At 41.3% G+C, this 17998-nt stretch overlaps 1 protein-coding gene across 4 annotated transcripts; it reads left to right on the top strand.

Annotated features, from left to right (window-relative positions):
* The first annotated feature begins 1236 nt into the window (after positions 1–1236).
* On the top strand, positions 1237–16748 carry LOC119198192 (doublecortin domain-containing protein 2-like). 4 transcript variants are annotated; one of them, XM_037455120.2, is made up of 9 exons: positions 1237–1671; positions 2389–2443; positions 4864–4940; positions 5072–5206; positions 5622–5771; positions 6210–6264; positions 6490–6658; positions 15147–15232; positions 15451–16748. In XM_037455120.2, exons 1-9 carry the CDS (start codon positions 1385–1387, stop codon positions 16174–16176), a joined length of 1740 nt encoding a protein of 579 aa, XP_037311017.2. In that variant the 5' UTR covers positions 1237–1384; the 3' UTR covers positions 16177–16748. The 4 variants fall into 4 exon arrangements, with proteins under 4 accessions (XP_037311017.2, XP_037311016.2, XP_037311015.2 ...); XM_037455119.2 differs by having other exon boundaries at positions 15144–15232; XM_037455118.2 differs by having other exon boundaries at positions 6490–6670.
* The last annotated feature ends 1250 nt before the right edge of the window (positions 16749–17998 follow it).

Here is a 17998-nt window from a genome sequence, read left to right as displayed (position 1 = left end):
ATTCTAATTCATGAGCGTTTGCATGCTAATTCTTAGTTCAGCATGATGGGCAGCAGGTAGAAGCATTATTTCAACATTTCAAGCTCGCCACAATATTCTGTTGAGAAACAATTGATCTGCTCCACTAACAAGTGTCTAAATCTAACAAGAAATAAAATAGCACCATCTTGTGGCAGTACGCGGAAGTTCCAACAATCACCATGATGTTTACAGCTGAACAGGTTGCAACAGGACGGACCATCATTGTACATCATGCTATTCATTAGATGTTCTATTTCTACACTGACTGAAGAATTGATGCTTTTGATTAAAGTGGGAGTGAAAGTAAAGATATTGGTGATTAGCCATTTTGCCCCCTGACAAAACTAGAACGACAGTAACATGGTTTGTTCCGACAACTAAACTAATATCTGAAATATTACTATGCATTGTCAGTATGGAAATTGGCAATAAATACTCAAATATTCCACATCTGTATATTTTGAATACATCTGCCTTTAAATCGATGTGACGGGAAACGTAACTCTCGACAATCCTGTGCAATAGGACATCGAGTACACGTCCCCTTGTTGTTGTGCAACACAATTATGGTACACAGTCCTGACAAACATGTTTTTATCCTACTTTCGCGATGTCACTGTCGGGATTCCAATTGGTCTCTTGATGCCCAATTAAAGCGCCTCACGTTCGCTGCTGGAGAGTTTAAAAACGTCTCCGGAAAGTAAACGCTACAACTTTGGTGTCTTTTTTTTCTCTTGCTGCATCAAAATGTTTTCTACACAATTAGTGTGCATTTAAAAAACAAAAAAAGTCTACTTTCTTCTAATCCGTTAATGATTGACTGCGTGTTTAGTTACGCACTCGCGAGGTCCTTGGTAATCGGTGAGGGGAGTGCGGCGTGTTCCCATAGATACATCCCAACAGATGAGCTCCCGTGCGTGATGCCCAGCCTACACGGGGGGGGGACCGCAGGGCTCCAGTTGGCTTCCGAACTGGTGCGTATTGCGGAGCGCGCACACGAAGCGGAAAACGGCACCGGCCCCCTCCGGTGGATTGGATTTCTGCAAACGCACATGGACAGTTTAAATTCATATGCGCATGCTCGCGTGTTTCTTTTTATTCAGTAACTTGCTCTCAGCAGTCGATCGTCGCCTCCGAGCGCTTGACGTGTCCCAACTGCCGCCGCGTGCCCCCCCCACCCCCCGCCAGACCTCCCCCCCCCCCTCGACTCTAAACATTTGGCCTGCATGGAGCAGCTCTAATGTAATTATGATGGCCTCTGAGCTGCTGTCTCGCAACTGGGATCAACCTAATGCCCTTTTAACGTGACAAAGGTCTCTGTCCGACACGCTGCTTCTTCCTCTTTTTTTTACGCACCACGACGATGAGCTCGGGGAAGCCAAACTTTCTGTCACAGCCGATCGTGAAGAACGTTTTCATGTACCGAAACGGGGACCCTTACTACGATGCGCGCCGGATCGTGGTCAACCAAAAGAGGGTTGCCAACTTCGACACTCTGCTGCGAGAGGTGACCGGCGGGATACAAGCCCCGTTCGGCGCGGTGAGGAACATCTACACGCCGAGAGGAGGTCACAAGGTGGACTGCTTGGAGAGCCTCCAGAGCGGGGAGCAGTACGTCGCTGCCGGGAGGGAGCGATTCAAAAGGCTGGAGTGAGTTTGGCACAACTGTTTATTTCGAATGAATCCCACGTGTCGCGCGTATGTAAACCAGATGTGGCATGAATGCAGGTGCTTTGCGTGGACTGCGTGCCGCTGAAGAGCGAATGGAAAACCAAGACTCGGCAGTTTTCCCCCTCCTGTGCTGGGTCACAGCATGACACACTCCAGAGAAGTGCTCTGCTGTGGCCCAGTGGACTTAGGCTGCAGATAAGGAGATTTGTGCAGTGAGTTATTCATAGAGTGCAGTGGTGAGGTAGCGAGGTGACAAGGTGTTCTGTGGGTGCTGTCACTGACGTCACCAAGCCCGTGAGCATGTGTGAGTTTTCTACTCAATCTGTTGCAGAACTGTATTTATAGTGCACTTAGTCATCAGCGTGTCGTTCCTCGTGTTTTATGCCATGCTGTTGCATGAATACAAGGGAAGTGTGTGCAAAATCAGGTCTCAAGAGGTGCTTGTTTCACAAATGGTTCCTTAACTACCTGCTTCCTTACAGCTTATGTTCTCACTGCACAGAATGACGAGCTATATCACTTTTACCCAAACAGGGATAAAAACACGTTTGTTAGGGCTGTGTACCAGGGAGATCTGTGCTCAATGTCGTCAGATGATTGATATTTCATACTATAAACTCAAATTCCTATCCCTTTTTTATCAATATAAAGAAGAAGTTCCAGAGTTCCCTGTTAAATTGAACGTTTTGTCAATAGTTACCTACAGATTGGTTCCAGAAGGAAGAAGATGATGCAGACTCTTCCACAGCAGGTAAGGCACAAGTGTTGTTTAATTAAGATGGACTTTAAGATGATCACAAAATAATGCATGCATCAACTCAGTACAATGGAGTCCTTTTGGGATGTAGTAAACTGTCTAAAGTGGTGAAGTACATGCAGCTAATAGCGCTGTGTTTCCATGGGCGTCTTTGCTTTAAGACTCATTGATTCATCCAGATCAAACGGTCACCTGTTGGAGTGTAATTCCTTCAGTTTTACCAGTAAAACTTATGGGAAAACTCAATCACTGCGGATTGGGCAACCAAGCCTTAGCCTAAACAACGTGCTTTTATTGTATTTATTATTTTTGTTGTATCAAACCCTTCATTGACTGTTGTCTTCAAGATTTGGTTCCAGTTCCAGGATCCTGAAATAGTCCAACTTTAAATTGAAATTGCCACTAAGTGCAAGATCCATGCGGATTTGTACCAGTATAGTGTTTATAGAAAGATCATTTAAGCAAGGTGTAATGTTTAGCCTTGCTCTCTGTTGTTCACGGTGAATAATCACTCTGTTGTTGTCTCAATGGCCATGCATTATTGATTTATGGATCATGGTCACCCCCCCCCCCCCCCCCTCAGCCTGAACAAGAGCAGAAAAAAAACTGGTTCACAGGTGTGTTGTTTCTATTTTGAAAGTCAACTGGAGGTCCTCCTCCAAACGATTAGCTTTGTAATATAAATAATAAATGTAGGTTTTTAATGGTCATTTTATTCCACCTCATTGTTAGGAATTTTTTTTCTTAGACTCCGCCCCCCATTGAGCATTAGCTTTATGTGGCCGGCCACTCTCTGCTTTATATGTGAATCATGGACTGATAGGGAGCGGCTCTAGAGTTTGCTGTTGTTGTGATTACGTGGCGAGCATAAAAAGGGCCAAAGTTGTTGATGAGGGGCCCTGCCTGCCCCCACTACCTCACTTAACCTGCCGGGTTGTGTTGAATAATGATGACAACTCCTTTCCAGCTGGATGATTGGCAAGTTTGTATATCGTCCTATTTTGATTTAGAAGCATTATAGTAAGGGCTCATTAGAGTACGGTCACTGAAGCTCCAGATGTACCATTCTCTATGTGACCCCAGCTTGGAAAATGTAGTCCCTGTTATAAGGACATTCGTCCTTTTTAAGGTACTTATAAGATCTTCTAATGTTCCTTTTTACCTTGAAATGTCCCTCTTTCACTGCTCTATGTTTGATTCGATGGGTTTGAGAGGACCCACTTCAGGAGGTGCTCAAACCTGCTGGTTGCAATAAATAGGGATGATGGTAGATTACTGAAGTGTTTAAGTGAGAGGAGAATCAAAGGGACTTCCACATGGCAGCATGTAGGATCTGCCCTCTGTGGATGGGATTGAGTGTGAGATGTGTAGAAGAGTCCGAGCAGCTTTGTTGAACATAATGTGAGTCAGTCTGTCATCTTCTATTCTGCTTATTCTCAGAGGGCCAATCCCAGCCAGCAGAGACCGGGTTCTCCCTGGACTGGTAAACATAATGTGTGAATAGAAACTTAAACATGGACATTTCCTTCGTGCTCTACACAAATATTAAGTGCTTATGGGATTCACTGTCTATCGAAAAATATACCCAGTACATCTATAATGGCTCCCTGAAGAGTAATCCAAGCCTCACCTTGCTTGCTTGGAACAAACTAGCTATGAGGGTCATTAAAGTCTCTGTGGTTTGTTGTTCACATACAAGTGTCGCAGTGAAAATTAGGTGAAGGATTTCAAGACAAATTATTTTTTGTATTCAACAAGGTTTGTTACAACCCCCCCCCCCCCCCCTCACTTAGCAATTATGCACGTTTTGTGACCTTCTGCCCCCCCCGGTTACTGGTAGGCTTCTGAATGCTGCCAACAGCTTTTTTATGAAGTAAGTTACTGAATTATACTTCTTCACATCTCTGTTGTCTGGGTGCTCTTACAGGCCCCCAGACAACTTTTAATATACCCCCTTCCTTATCTCTCTCTCTCTCTCTCTCTCTCTCTCTCTGTGTCCCAGTGGGTTACTGGTATTATGGGGCAGGATCTGCATCGCTCACTTCTTACCATCTCACAACCTCAAAGGATTTCAGAAGGTTCATTCTTCTGATGTCACAGAGAAAGAGGCAGATTACTTTTACTGCGGACGATAGCTCTTTTTTCTTTGCTGCCTGGGACAAAAGCTTTTAATGTCACACGACCTTGTTTCTTGGTGCCGTTTATCTCTCACAACAAAAAGAGAAGAAAAAAAAGAAGCCTGCCCTAAATGGTCAGATAGTGCCGGTCCCTAAAGCAAAAGTCTCCATCGTTTGTACTGGTTTGCAGGAGTCCTCCTTAAATCCCAACTGGACACACTGATCTGCCAGTGAGCCTTTAGAACTTGTAAATCACCTTTGAGCAGCCTTATGTTTGACATATTTCACTATTTCCAGGCCAAGCCACTGCCACCAAATCGAATTATTGTGTCAGCTCGATTTCTGAAACCCATCAAGGAGCCGTGTACAATTTTGTAAGTTAAATTTCCCAACTTACCATTTTACACTGCTTTGATTTTGCCTTCTGTGTAATCAGATTGTTCGTATTCCGTATGAATGAATCCCTGATTTAACCGGTGTCCACATGTATATTTTCTCTGCTTAGTGTGGTATCAAATGGTGATCTCCTGAATCCTGCCATGAGGCTGTTAATCCACCAGAGGATGCTCAGCCAGTTTGAAAGAATATTGGAGCTGATCACGGAGAAGATGGGATTGAGAGTCTTCGGGGGGGTCAGAAGGTAGGCTTACAGCTCCAAAATACTTGCACGTTTTATATGGACTAAATTTTAAGAGAAATGGAGACAGAGGACTGGTTCTCTCCAGATACAGCTACACACTTAATCAGTAATGATTGATTATTTTGATTATTCTATTGACAGATTTTCGGGAAAACTGCATATTATAACTTTAACAAAATCAGATGATGTTAAAAGACTTTCTAGCACTTTGCTGCTAACATTTGCATATATTAATATGAAAAGAAAAATATTTCCTTCAAACGTCCTCAGGTTACTAAAGTTAACACGGACTAACCTTTGTTTTCTTGTGGTTCATGAACACAGAATGTGTGGACACACAAAGCCATGTCATGATTACAGTTCTCTGCAACCCATGTGACCCTGTGGGGTTTTGGACATTGTTTTTCTTTCTCAGTCTCTACACCTATGAAGGCCACCAGATTTCTGATGGGAATCAACTGGAGTGCGGTCAGCTGTATGTTGCTGTGGGAAGGGAAAGGTTTAAAAAGCTGCCCTACAGTGATCTTCTCTTCACAAAGCCCAGAGGGACAAGGAGAGTCAATGGGTAAGCTATATGCAGTATGAGAAAACCTTCAGTTTGACGCGGCTATTTTGCTCCTCAAACCTATTATGTATGTTTGTGGAGGATTTGGCAGCATCTCTCAGTGACAGAAACCTCTTCTGTTTGTCATACGTGTGAGAGGCCTAAAACAGTTTGTTTTGTCTGTTCCGGGCAAATATAGAAACACAGATATACACAGATATAGATTAATCACAACAACTTTTCTTCTGAATGGTTTCAATAATCTTTAGAAAGATTGAATGATTAAACAAAAATCATCAGAAAGCAAACGTATACTTACAATTTCACTTGCATACACATCAAGGTACAGTCTTAAACACACTCAGTGTTGAACCTCAAACTTTTAATTTCAAATTAATTTAGGTTTAATTGTTGTTTGAAGCAATCTCTATCATCTACTTATAGTTGTTTTGTTCACAGAATGAAAGCTTACTCTCTGCCGCCTATCTACAGATTCTCCAAGCAAAATGGAAATGTAAGAAGTGCCCATCACATCATTCATTTTGATTATTCTGTTTAGTTTCAATTTGTAAATGAGAAATTCAACATTTTCTGTGCTTGCGTACCTGACGTTGCACATATGAACTCGCTTGAATACAGACAGTGAAATGTATCACATTTTTTCGATGAAGTCATTTGAGTTTATTGTAAGTGATGTTTCCCTCAAGTTGTCATCAACCTAACTAGAGCTTTTCTGCAGAGCAAGTCTATGGGCAGATGCATTGACAGTGGTGATAGCGAGTCTAAGGCCGCTCCTCTAAGTCACACCGGCAGCAAGGATCGTCTATCCGCCATCGTCAGAGAGATCTCTCAGGCCAGGCTCTTGTCCGTCAGGAAGATGAACAGTGGACAAAGCATCTCTAATAATGGTAATGCCGAAGGTATGAAAAGGTGAACCAATGTAAATACAATGAATAACCCCACATCCATTTTTTTTGGCTTTATTGATCTTCCTGGCTGGTAGATTCTTGTCATTGCAATCTTCCTAGAACACCTGCATTTCATCAAAAGCTCTGTCTCTTCCAGTGCTGGTGCACTGAATGTGATGTAAAAAAAGGTCCACTAAAGGAGAAGATGCTCCAGGTAAAAAAGGACCTGAGCGTTCAAAGGAAGGATTATAGTCTAAAAAAGACCATAATCAACCATGATCACCATTGTTGTAGCTTGTTGACAAACAAGGCTTATAATCAGTTAAGGTAATAGGATATCAAGATGATGTCATGCACGGCCTTTAAAATCTTATGTAACCTGGTGCAATCTTAAATGCCCACATAGTGGCGCTGCTGCACTGCTTAAAGAAAGACATGGGCTTGTGGGGCTTGTGATCAGTATAATAACGCGCTGCAAAAAGTTCTTCCCTCTAAACGTGCAGATATTTTCCATGAAGGGTGCATACATGTAGGTATAATCAGACTGCAGTATGAACCACCATTACGTCATCTCTGGCATGTTTCATGTTCAGAATTGTGTCTGTGTTTCAAAGCATTTTGCTTTAGGAGAGGGTCCAGGAGTGTGTGTTTGTGTGTGTGTGTGTGTGTCTTTGTTATCATTTGAAACATGTGTCACCCTCAAAAATCCTCCACGTATTAGATTGTGTGGTATCTCATTTCATGTGTAGAGAAGATATGTTAAAATATTGGTGCCCTGCGGTGACATTGAGCAGAGATGAAATTAACAAACAGACGGTTCGGAAAACCAGATCAGGCATCAGAGAAGAATGGCTTGGAGGTCATATGATACTCACCTGGAATGTTCACTGTTTGACCTCTAAAGTATTTTGATCCAATGGGTCATATTTGCAATAAACACTACTATACTTTATTTGTCAGTCTTAGGCATAGTCCATGTGATGTAGCCTCTGCTTGGCCGTTGTCTCTGTCCATGGTGCTGAAAATTGTTTTTGTAAGATTCAGCAGTTTGAAGTTTTCAAAAATTATTTCTCTCCCAAGGCAACCTATTTGAAAGAATATAGTAAAAAACAAAAAGCTGAAACCAAAGCTGCCCATTGGCTCACCAGAACCCAATTATTTATGTACCCATTAACTGTTTCTGTTAGATTTAGTGTTGTGTTTATGCCGAGGGGGATGTGAACACTCAGCAACGGCACAGAAGGGTTTTCGGTGTCCCTGTAGGAAATGCCGGCCTGGCTGGGTATCAGGTAAACACATCACACTCTACTGCCAAAAAAAAAAATGGCTGACTGGTAGGTGGAAAGAACACAGCATGAAACCCACACTTCACATCTCTGGTGTGCTGGAACCATGTAATGAAAAGAAAATTAAAATGATATAATGGTTTGAAAGAAGCAAATAATATAGAGAGCAGAAGAAAGACAAAATGAGACTGAGTGACCACGTAACTCGAGATTCTCCCTCTGTTTTGCACAGACTGTGACAAGGAGGTTATTTTTTGTGCCCATTATTCACTGTCAGCTGTGGGGGGGGCAGCCTCAGGATAACTCCAGCAGTTCTCTCTGGTGTGTTGTAAGGCGTCTGACTTTTTTTGCTTCATTAGAGTGAAAACGGAGGTGAGTAACAGCAAAGACACGGGGGGGGGGGGTGTCTGATAACTCATGCAGCAAAGGTCACAGGAAGGATCTGAACTATAACAAAGACAATTGGCACAAAATACTTCACCAGCGAGATGCATTGGCTGACTTACACTTCACCCAACATAGTTATATTTTATGGCATTTTAAATGAAGGAAAAATGTGTTTATCAGTGTTTTTGGTGAGAAGAGAGGAAAGAAGATGAGAAGTGGAAAGAGAAGCAGAAGGAATGGGAAAACAGAAGAATAGAAAAATGTAAGAAAATGGATTTGTTTTGGCAGGGACGGGGGGGTTAGTATGTAAAGAGAAGGGAGGGTAAAGGAGAAAGGTCGAAACAGGGAATAAGAGTAAATATGTTGAAGGGGGGAGGACATAATGAGGATGGAGAACATAAAAGAACAAAAAGAGTGCAGGTTGAATGAAATAGTGAATAGCCTAAGATGGTGGAGCATAAGCATTGAGTGGAGGACAAAACGGTAATGGATGGGTGGGGTTGGAATAATTGCCTTTCATTTTGATAATCTTTCCATTTAGAGTCATCAAGGCAGAATTGTACTTATCCCTGCCCCTTGCTCGGACTAAATTGCTGCTCTGAAAAACCGACAAAAGGGCGTTGCACTTTAAGAATAATGCATAGACCGAAAGATACGGACAAAAGGAGAGCTAAAGCAAAGTGGATATTAAAGAGGGAAAGCAAAAAACAAAGGGGTGATGAGAGGGGTCTACTGATTATCTGGGTTTGTACATGGGCTGTATATGCCTCTGTGCATACATAAGGGAGGGGGCTTTCTGATTGGCAAAAACTGTATGTGTCCTTGTCAAGCATCATAGGTATCTGCCACCATACGATGGTTGTACCTCTTTACATGGCAAGACAGCATTAATACATTTTGAAATGTAATATACAGATGCTAATTTCACAATTTATCTTTTGCTTTAGTGTGTTAGTAATGGAAAGATAGTGTTTTTTTGGGCTTATGATGAATTGGATATGATAAATGAGTTATGAGTAATGAGTATTACCTTTGAAAACACGCAAGATGATAAAAACACATCTAACACAAAAACACATCTACGTATGACAGATAAATTACTCAATGTTGGCCCTGTTTTAGTTTCACCTGTCCATCCATCCTTAACCTTTGCAGACTTTGTGACTTTATGAACTGCATCAACTGACATCCTAATTAACTCCGGTCATGATTACTTCAGCCACTAAAGGTCTCCACCTAAAAATAAATATTAATACTGTCCGCAATAACTCGCCTGTAAAACACACCCATGGGTTCTTTTTTTCTGAAGAGGGATCATTTTGAATATAAAGATCCTCCTTCCTTAATTTAATGTAATTATTTTTTGACATATCAAACCTAATCTTGCCTTCGGTTTGTTTCTTTCTTTCTTTAAGTCGACTCTGGTAACTTAACCCAAGTTCCATTGAAACATCTGCCATTTTCTTTCATTTGAAGTGAGAAGAAAGTTAAGGGGTCTTTTTCAGAATAGGTCTTTTCTGGTAAATGGACATATTCTTGGTATCATTTTCAACTTTAATATGAGAGGAATGTAGATTGCCGCATATTTGAGCACGGCTGTTAGCTCGTGCCTTTCTTTACGCATCGAAGATCAACTTCCTGCCTCTGGTGTCATAAAATGTGATGCTGCCTTGGGGAATTAACTGTTAGCATGTGCATCTATAATTCCTGTCAGAGTGAAATAAGGTTCAAAACAGCATTAGGAGGCAGGAGAAATATACATAAAGAGGCTGTGTGTCTAAAATTGTGTGTCTGTGTCAAAAAAATCGACTCAGCAGTGTGAGAGCAACATTAAAAGGACGTTTCTTTCCTCTGCCAAGTTCTTAGAAAGCGTGGCGTGTGAGTACTGGGTTAAAAGTGCTAATGTGTAGGTCACGTGTGGGACTGTTTTCATGTGTTTACGCTCGCATGTCACATTTCAGACAACGTGGCTATCCTTTCCCACTCCCTCAATTATTCTTCTCCTTCCATCTCTCCCTTTTTACTACTGCTCAAAAAAGGTTCTTTGTGACCCTTTGATGGTGGATTACTGGATTAAAGTGCAGGGTAGCTGCACTAATCTGCCACTTAATCTGTTAACAAGTGTTTAGATGGGACTTGCAACACAGAGGGCTGTGTCAATTCTAGGGTTAAGGTAACGTGTGACACTGAAAAAAAAAAAAAATCCTAATCTCTCTCATGTGTAATCCAGTCTGCTTTGCGCGTTTTCGAAATTTTGAGGTTTGCTAGTGACACATACTGTATAAGCATTTGCAGGATTTGTATCAGCCTAAGAACGTGTAACAGTGTTGAGATTCAACCTAAATGACAAGTGAATGGAAGCTTTTTTTGGATGTTACATGGGGGAGAAGAAGACACAGGCAGTGCAGATCCACAAGCAGGAGCTGGGCGGATACATCAGAGCCCAGTTTAGGGACGACCAAAGGCAGAGTCCCCAGGGTTATCAGGGCCTTGCTCACCAGAGCAATCATCAGTTCAGCAGCAACAATCCCAAATGGGCTGCAGTAACTGGCTGTAGAGCCAGCAAGGGCAGCCCGGGGCCCAACGCCATACCCCATAGGGTAACTGCGGCTGGCTGCTGACGTTTTCATGGGAGTTTATGGGTGTGGATATTCCCATCGATCCCGTCAACGTGGAGTAGAAGAAGATTAAGAATCCCAGGTTTTTATAGATATGGAGAAAGCGCAGCAAACGAGACCCCCACCTTATTTGGCTGGATCTTATAAATGCCTACTGGTCGGTTCCCAGCCAGCTCCTCACTGTTCCTCTCACTCTCTCTTTGACCTCACTCTGGTCAAAGAGAATTTTACAGCTTGGTGTTACAGTGGATCTAATCTCGCCAACAAATACATCTGTAAAATGGCTCCATGTTTTTCCAACACTGCACTGTTAGGGAAACACCCCCTGAAGATTCCTCTGAAATCCACTCTCTATGGCTACAGACAGGATGAGGTGAGGCTTGCATTTGAGCTGAGGGACTCGCCCAACCAGTTTGACAAAACATCAAAGCTAGAGGACTTGCAGACAGCAATAAGCAACTGAACAAACACTTATTCATCTGAGATTGTTGGATCAAAGCCGGGCAGCCCAGGTGTTGTTGGGAAACGGCAGCCAAGATGCTGCCCAGAGCCACAATAGGTATGAAATATCAGTGAGCCAACAGCATTAAGGGTCAATGATTGCTCTCAAAGGGGGGGGTGGGGGTTCCAAAAAAGGGACTCGGAGGAGTCCAGGCATTAGGAGAGGGAAACATCTCAGCTGAAGGTCACGTGTGCGCACAATATAGCAACCGTGTAGCTTTTTATGTGCCTGATGTTTAGAGAATTATACGTAGAGTTCTTTTGGTCCGCAGGGTGGTGTGAAGTCTGCCAGCGTTGCCTCACAGCTGCAGGTCTGAAGTCGATTGATGACTTTAAAGTGTGAGTGGAATGCTTGTCTCTGTGCTACGAACGCTTTAAAACCTGTCCAAAATAAGGTGCAGTCCTCAGTTGTTAAACTATATAGCTGGGTTGCTTTCCTTTGCGTTTTTTACGTTGGTCCCTGCAATACAGTCACTACATGTTTATCCATAGACTGGAGTACACTTGCTGATGGGCAATATTTCATAAATTCCATTTAGAGTTACCACCATGTTGTTTTACGCCCCACCATAACTCAGCCATGTCCTAAATGGGTTAAATCAGCTGGGTGTAAAAAGCAATATAATCTGCTGCATGGTGAAATACAGGGAGTGTTGTGTGAAGCGACATAGTTACATTAAGTAGGTGGTCAAGTGTTTTTTTAACATTGCAGAGCAAATCTGCATCCTAATTAACCATTAGGATTCAACAATGTGTTCCTGTCTGGGTTCATAGGCAGAGAATGTATTAAAACAGTGATTTGTATTGGAACTACAACCTCTTCCATTCAGGGATTGATTGATTGACAGAATGCCAACGACCATGGAATCCAGACTACTGGTTGTGGTCTGCACAGGGGGAACAAATCCCTCCGTGCCCCTAAACCACATTCATTTTACGTCGAGGTTTTACTGTGTTCCCGTATGAATCATTCTGAAACATGTCTGATCTGTTCCCTGGAGTCACACATCTCATTTAATGTTGTCATCAAACTGTTTTCAAGTCGACAGTTTTATCACCTTGAATCTTCCCTTTCATAGTTGTACACTAGTCAAAAGCTTTCTCCTTGAATTGAAGGAGAATGTCTCCAAACCTTTGACTGGTACTGTAGGTCGGCTCAGCCAAATGACTAAACCCAATGTTAACCCCCTTATCGATCCACAAAGGATTGATACTGTTGTTAGCGTTGCAAAAGTGTAGATGCAGTAATAGAACTTGGAGGCAGGCCGCCATCCCACCATGTAACACAGTAATGTGCAACAACAGTTCTATTGCAGACAACAGACAGAAAGCCCCTCTCCGCCCATCACCCCCCTCCACCCACCCGCACACACTCACTTCTGACATTTTCAGCACTGATATGGTCGTCTATAAGTGTCTCCAGACCAAGAAGAGCTTTATACAGTTCAATTGGCCTCCCACAAGTGACAGCAGTGAGAACATCTTGGCATCTTGAAAATGACAGCAACATTTTGGTGAAACTGGAATAATAATTTGCAGAACATTAAACAAAACGTTTCTTCAGCATGGCTATTAAAGCCATCTTTTACATCCTCAACACTCCTATTTGTGGTTTCCTGTGCACTGAAAGAGAAAATGGATTCATGGCCTTGTCGGCTACAGATATTCTGCGGCGTCGAGGAAGTGATGGTGGTGTAAGGATTTATCTCCAAATGTATTCCTGAAATAGTAGAAAAGCTTTTAAACATGATACTAAACCCTGCAAGGCTCTGAGTGCTGAAGCTTTCAATGATGTAATGCACATCAACATCATGTGATTTGGTGATGATTGACAGCAATCACTTATATCTTGCGTAATTCAGTGAAGAATGCACATGTTTGCTTTTGCTGGGACACTTTTCTGAATACTCTATTGTTGAGTTGTGTAGTGATCTACAGCAGTAAGGTTTGTATATGTGTTAGTAAAGAGAGCGAGAGAGAGAAGTGGGGGTTCTTTTTTCAGTTTACTACTTGCCATTACTTCATCTTGCTCTGTGGTGCTGTGTAGTTATTACATTCCTCTGGAACAACATTCATTCAGAACGTTAGCTCTCCTGAGAGCTGTTTATAAGAGTCATTTTATACACTGATGGATGAGATCAGAAGTGTGAGTTTCACTCAGTCGAATATTGATAAGTGTTTCAAGCAAAGAAGAGATGTGTGTGTGTGTGTGTGTGTGTGTGTGTGTATAAATATTCAGATTTACACACACGCACTCACACACACACACACATACCCTAAAGTAATTTGCAGCACCAAAACTTTAATCTACTGGATTTAATGAAGAGCAAGAAAGGGAGATTCTAAATATTGTGTTTAATTTGATTCAGCATCTTCATGAGCCTGTGCCTCATCCTTAAATCCCGTTAGGATGTTTAGAGTCGTTGCGTCTCATCCACTGCTTACACTCGACCCTCGCTGTTAATGCATGCGAGCCATTTCCATAAAATATTCTTAAAGAGGTCCGATATTACCATAACGTTTCATCTCCCAACATAGCCCAACTGCAATCAGTTTTGCATTTGAAATGCATTAAATATCTCTATAAACTCTTCTAATCTACACCCAAGTAATTTTTCTCAGTTAAGTGGTATCAGTAGAAAGGGAAAATAATATTAAAGACATTAATAACAGTTATTTCCTCACTCTTTTGCTGCTTATTTCCGTTGCATCCAGTGTTTCACAACAACAAAGTGTGTAATTATGTTGTTCATCACGGCGTAAAGTTGTATTCCGCTTATGATTTTATGGGTTAATTATTTCAAGCCCTTTAATGCAGAGGCTTACACAAAAACTAAAAAGAAAGTAAATAAGTAATCATTTTGCACTCCAGCAAACCGGCCTCGCTGAGCTGATTGCTTCGATAGAAATGAGCACGCAGCCATTGAGTTGTGGCATGATGTCTTCATTAATCACCAAAAGCGATGGTTTTACTGTGTGGTTGTTTGGCCTGTAAGTGATGACAGGTGATTTCTTGTAAGCAGACTGCTATTACGGCAACTATATATCTTTTGGTGAAATCTACTCCCCAAATGTACTTATTCAGTCTTCATATTCTCCATATTAAAAATAATTTGAGGCCCATTTTTTCTTTCAAATTATAATGAGTGCCAACTCTTTAAATTTAAAGCCAGTGTCGTGAATAAACAGCAACACTGTTAGTGGGGACTTGAAAGTACTCTTGTAATGTTTGTGTGATGGTCAGCGGTTACATCTACCGTAATAGGGATTATTAGCACCATTACTGCAGTGGTGATAATTATATAGACGATTAAAGCGATTCAAATCTGATTCTTCTAACTCCCCCATCAGCTCATTAAGTGTTTTCTGTCTCTCTGCCACACTTCCATTGTCCGGGCATGTTGTTTACTTGGCTGAGATGCCCTGAGTGTTGTTCTTCTTCTCCACCAGGTGTCAGTCTTGTGCCATGGTTTGTTTACTGTATATAGTTTCTATAACAAAGCTCCCTTATTTATTACTTACTGCACCATCACCAACTGCCTCACAGACATAAAGACCAGGATCAACAGCTACAAATACCAAATCCTGATCAACCAAACATCACTCAACAAGTCCCACCGTGACCATACTTACCCACATTTCTCTTTAGCTTTAATGTGCTTTGAAATCAAATCCTTTGATTTCTTTTTCCAGAAGACCTGGAATCAAAGAATGAGGATGGGAACACTGAGGAGGAGACCCTTCAAGACCAGCCAGCTGAGGAGGTGGAAACATACAGCACTGTACGTAATAGACTAGTCCAGTAACTTTCAAAACCTCAACGGTGTAAACCAGTTTTTACACACCAGTATTTTTGAAGATCTCTATATTTTCATTATCTATTTTAATTACTTATGCTTTAAGATACAGCAATAATGTTAACTAATTAATTGTTTTGTTCCGACATTACATAAAAAAATACTTAGCCACAGTATAACTTGATTCCATGGTATTTTTACAGATTCCAGCAGATGATGCTACAAAAGGCGCAGAGGAGAATGCTGAAATAGCGGCGGATAAAGAGGAGGATGTTGCCGAGAACACCACAGAAGAAGAACCATCCGCTAATGAAGATGAAATTAAGGGAAACCAGGAGAATATTGGCGAAAAAGAGGAAGGGGAAGATAAGGACAAAAATACAGAGAAAAACGCTGAAAAATACGGAGCAGCGGCGGGATCGGAAGAGGTCGAGGAGGAGGTAAAAAAACAACAACAGGAGGTGGTTGCAAATGAGAGTAATTCGGAGGTTAAATGTGAGGAAACGAGGTCCAGCAGTAGCAACAGTGATAAGATCCAGCATAGTGACGAGAAAGACGATGGAGGCCAGACTTCTTGTGAGGGTGAAAAGGATGAGCAAGAGAAAACACTAGAAGAAGAGACACAAGATAAAGATAGTGAAAAGGGGGAGAGAAGCAGTGAGGACCAAGTAAATGATGAAGACACTGTGAATGATCAGAAGGAGACAGAAAACCGCAGTGGGAGGACTCATTCAAACAACGAGACGGAAGAGAGCGGTAGCGGCAGATACCAGCGTGAAGATGTGAGCAAAACAAAAGAGGCAGCTACCAAAGAGTCAGAAGAAGCAAAGAAGGAGGTGAAAGGAGAGGTCAGTGGGGAAGATGATGAAGTGCTAAGTGGAACAGAGCTGGACAATGAGGAGAATTCGGACAAAGATGGAGAGAAATGAGTGGGTTATGATGAGGATAGTCAGGAAAAAAACAGATTAAAAAATGAATAGAGCTGTTGGGTAAGAGGCGATGGAATTATTAAGGTACAGTATATCTCTACCATACAATCCTAAAATCACGAGGGAGACAGAGCAGAGTAAAAGCAGGTTGTACAATGAGGCCATGGAGGGTCAGCACTGAAAAGTAAGGGGTCTCAAATGTCAAGCAAGCTTTGCCAGCTTAATGATGGCAGGTAAAGAAACACCATGAGATGTTCAGGTATACGTATCAAAAGCTTTTCCTCCTAACATCATTCATAACTATCATGTCTGAAACAGATTAAATGTAATTTAAATAGAATTTTAATCCAAAAATGTTTAGTAAAAACATGTTTATATGTAACAGTACTAGCAACATACTATATCAAGGCAGTTGATATAAATATTTTTTTATGTACCATGTGTAATATTGTAGAAATACTGAATGCATCTGAATGTTATTCCAAACCATAATCCTTCATTAGATTTTCATTACGTCACATGGTCTGTTTGTTTTAAATGTATCTCTTACCACGCATCACCTTTAAAGGATGCTTTAACCATGTGCAATCAAATTTGTCAAAAAATAATAATAAATATGATACTTAGTAACATATACAATGTTCTTGAAATTGGACAATGTGTGTGAAATGTTAAAAGACAAACATTTATTTTGTCTCCAGGCACAACAGTGTTTTCTATGCCTTTAGTACTTTAATTACTTCCATTATTCATCATTATTCATTAAACAGTGGCTGCTTATCCCGCACAAACAGAAGCAGTGATGTGTCTTTGTTGCTAGGGCAACTCACTCGATACAGATTAAGGTTGTTACATAACGAGTTAGATGTAGATAAAGTGTGAATTTTTAGTCTCGAATACCTTTTTCATTAAAAGGGGAGAACATTCAGAATGTGATGTAGTGTTTCAATGTTTTCCATCGAAATAAGGCAGCGCAAAGCGCCCATAAACTCCCTCATACAGTGAACTGTGATCTAATTCAGTTATATATATATATATATATATATATATTAGGGCCGGGACTTTTGCGCGTTAATTACGATTAATTAATTACAATGTGAATTAAGATGAATTAATTACACAAAAAATAACACATTAAACATTTTTACACTTATTTTTTGCACCGCGGAACGTTTCTCACTGGATGAGTTTCGGGGGGACTGATTATACCGGAGCACCAACTAGCGTCCATGACTTCAGACAACAACAAACCACAGTGAACATGAACGAAGAAGCTGACGAGACCGTGTCGGGTGGCCCCGTGAATGGGAAATCTTCTTATAATAAACACACGGATGGAAGCGTCGATAAGAGCGTGGTTGTGTGCAAGCTGTGCAACAAGGAATTCACATCGAGCCTCAAGTATCACCTCAACGCAACACAACTAGCAGCTAGCGTGGACGTACAAGGACCCACACCCAACCCACACTGCACCAGAGGACTGGTTTAAGGACCAGGGTAACTAAGTCCACGTCTGAAAAAATAACCAATGTTCTGAATGTACTTGAAAGTATTGGTCTACTTAAAAAAACCTAGTTTACAGAAGGTCTACTTACCTATAGGCTACCTGAATTTCTGAAAGTACTATATTTCTAAATATGCTATTTCTACACTTGTCTGCTGGAATTGGTTGAACAAAAATAAAAATCCATGTGAAAAAAATTACTTCTCACTGTTCTCAGGTCAAATATTTATGCAATTAAAATGTGATTAATTTTGATTAATTAATTACAAAGCCTCTAATTAGATTAATATTTTTAATTGAGTCCCGGCCCTAATAATA

Source organism: Pungitius pungitius, chromosome 11 (assembly GCF_949316345.1).
Source record: "Pungitius pungitius chromosome 11, fPunPun2.1, whole genome shotgun sequence".
In the NCBI taxonomy this organism is placed as follows: domain Eukaryota; kingdom Metazoa; phylum Chordata; class Actinopteri; order Perciformes; family Gasterosteidae; genus Pungitius; species Pungitius pungitius.
This window is presented reverse-complemented; position numbering and strand designations above follow the sequence as displayed.

Excerpts from the sequence above, each read along its gene's own strand:
- LOC119198192 (XM_037455117.2), top strand. The coding sequence starts at position 1,385 with ATGAGCTCGGGGAAGCCAAACTTTCTGTCACAGCCGATCGTGAAGAAC. Across the intron at positions 5,207-5,621 it reads GTCTTCGGGGGGGTCAGAAG|TCTCTACACCTATGAAGGCC; the intron begins GTAGGCTTACAG and ends TTTCTTTCTCAG. Across the intron at positions 6,671-15,143 it reads TAATAATGGTAATGCCGAAG|AAGACCTGGAATCAAAGAAT; the intron begins GTATGAAAAGGT and ends TTCTTTTTCCAG.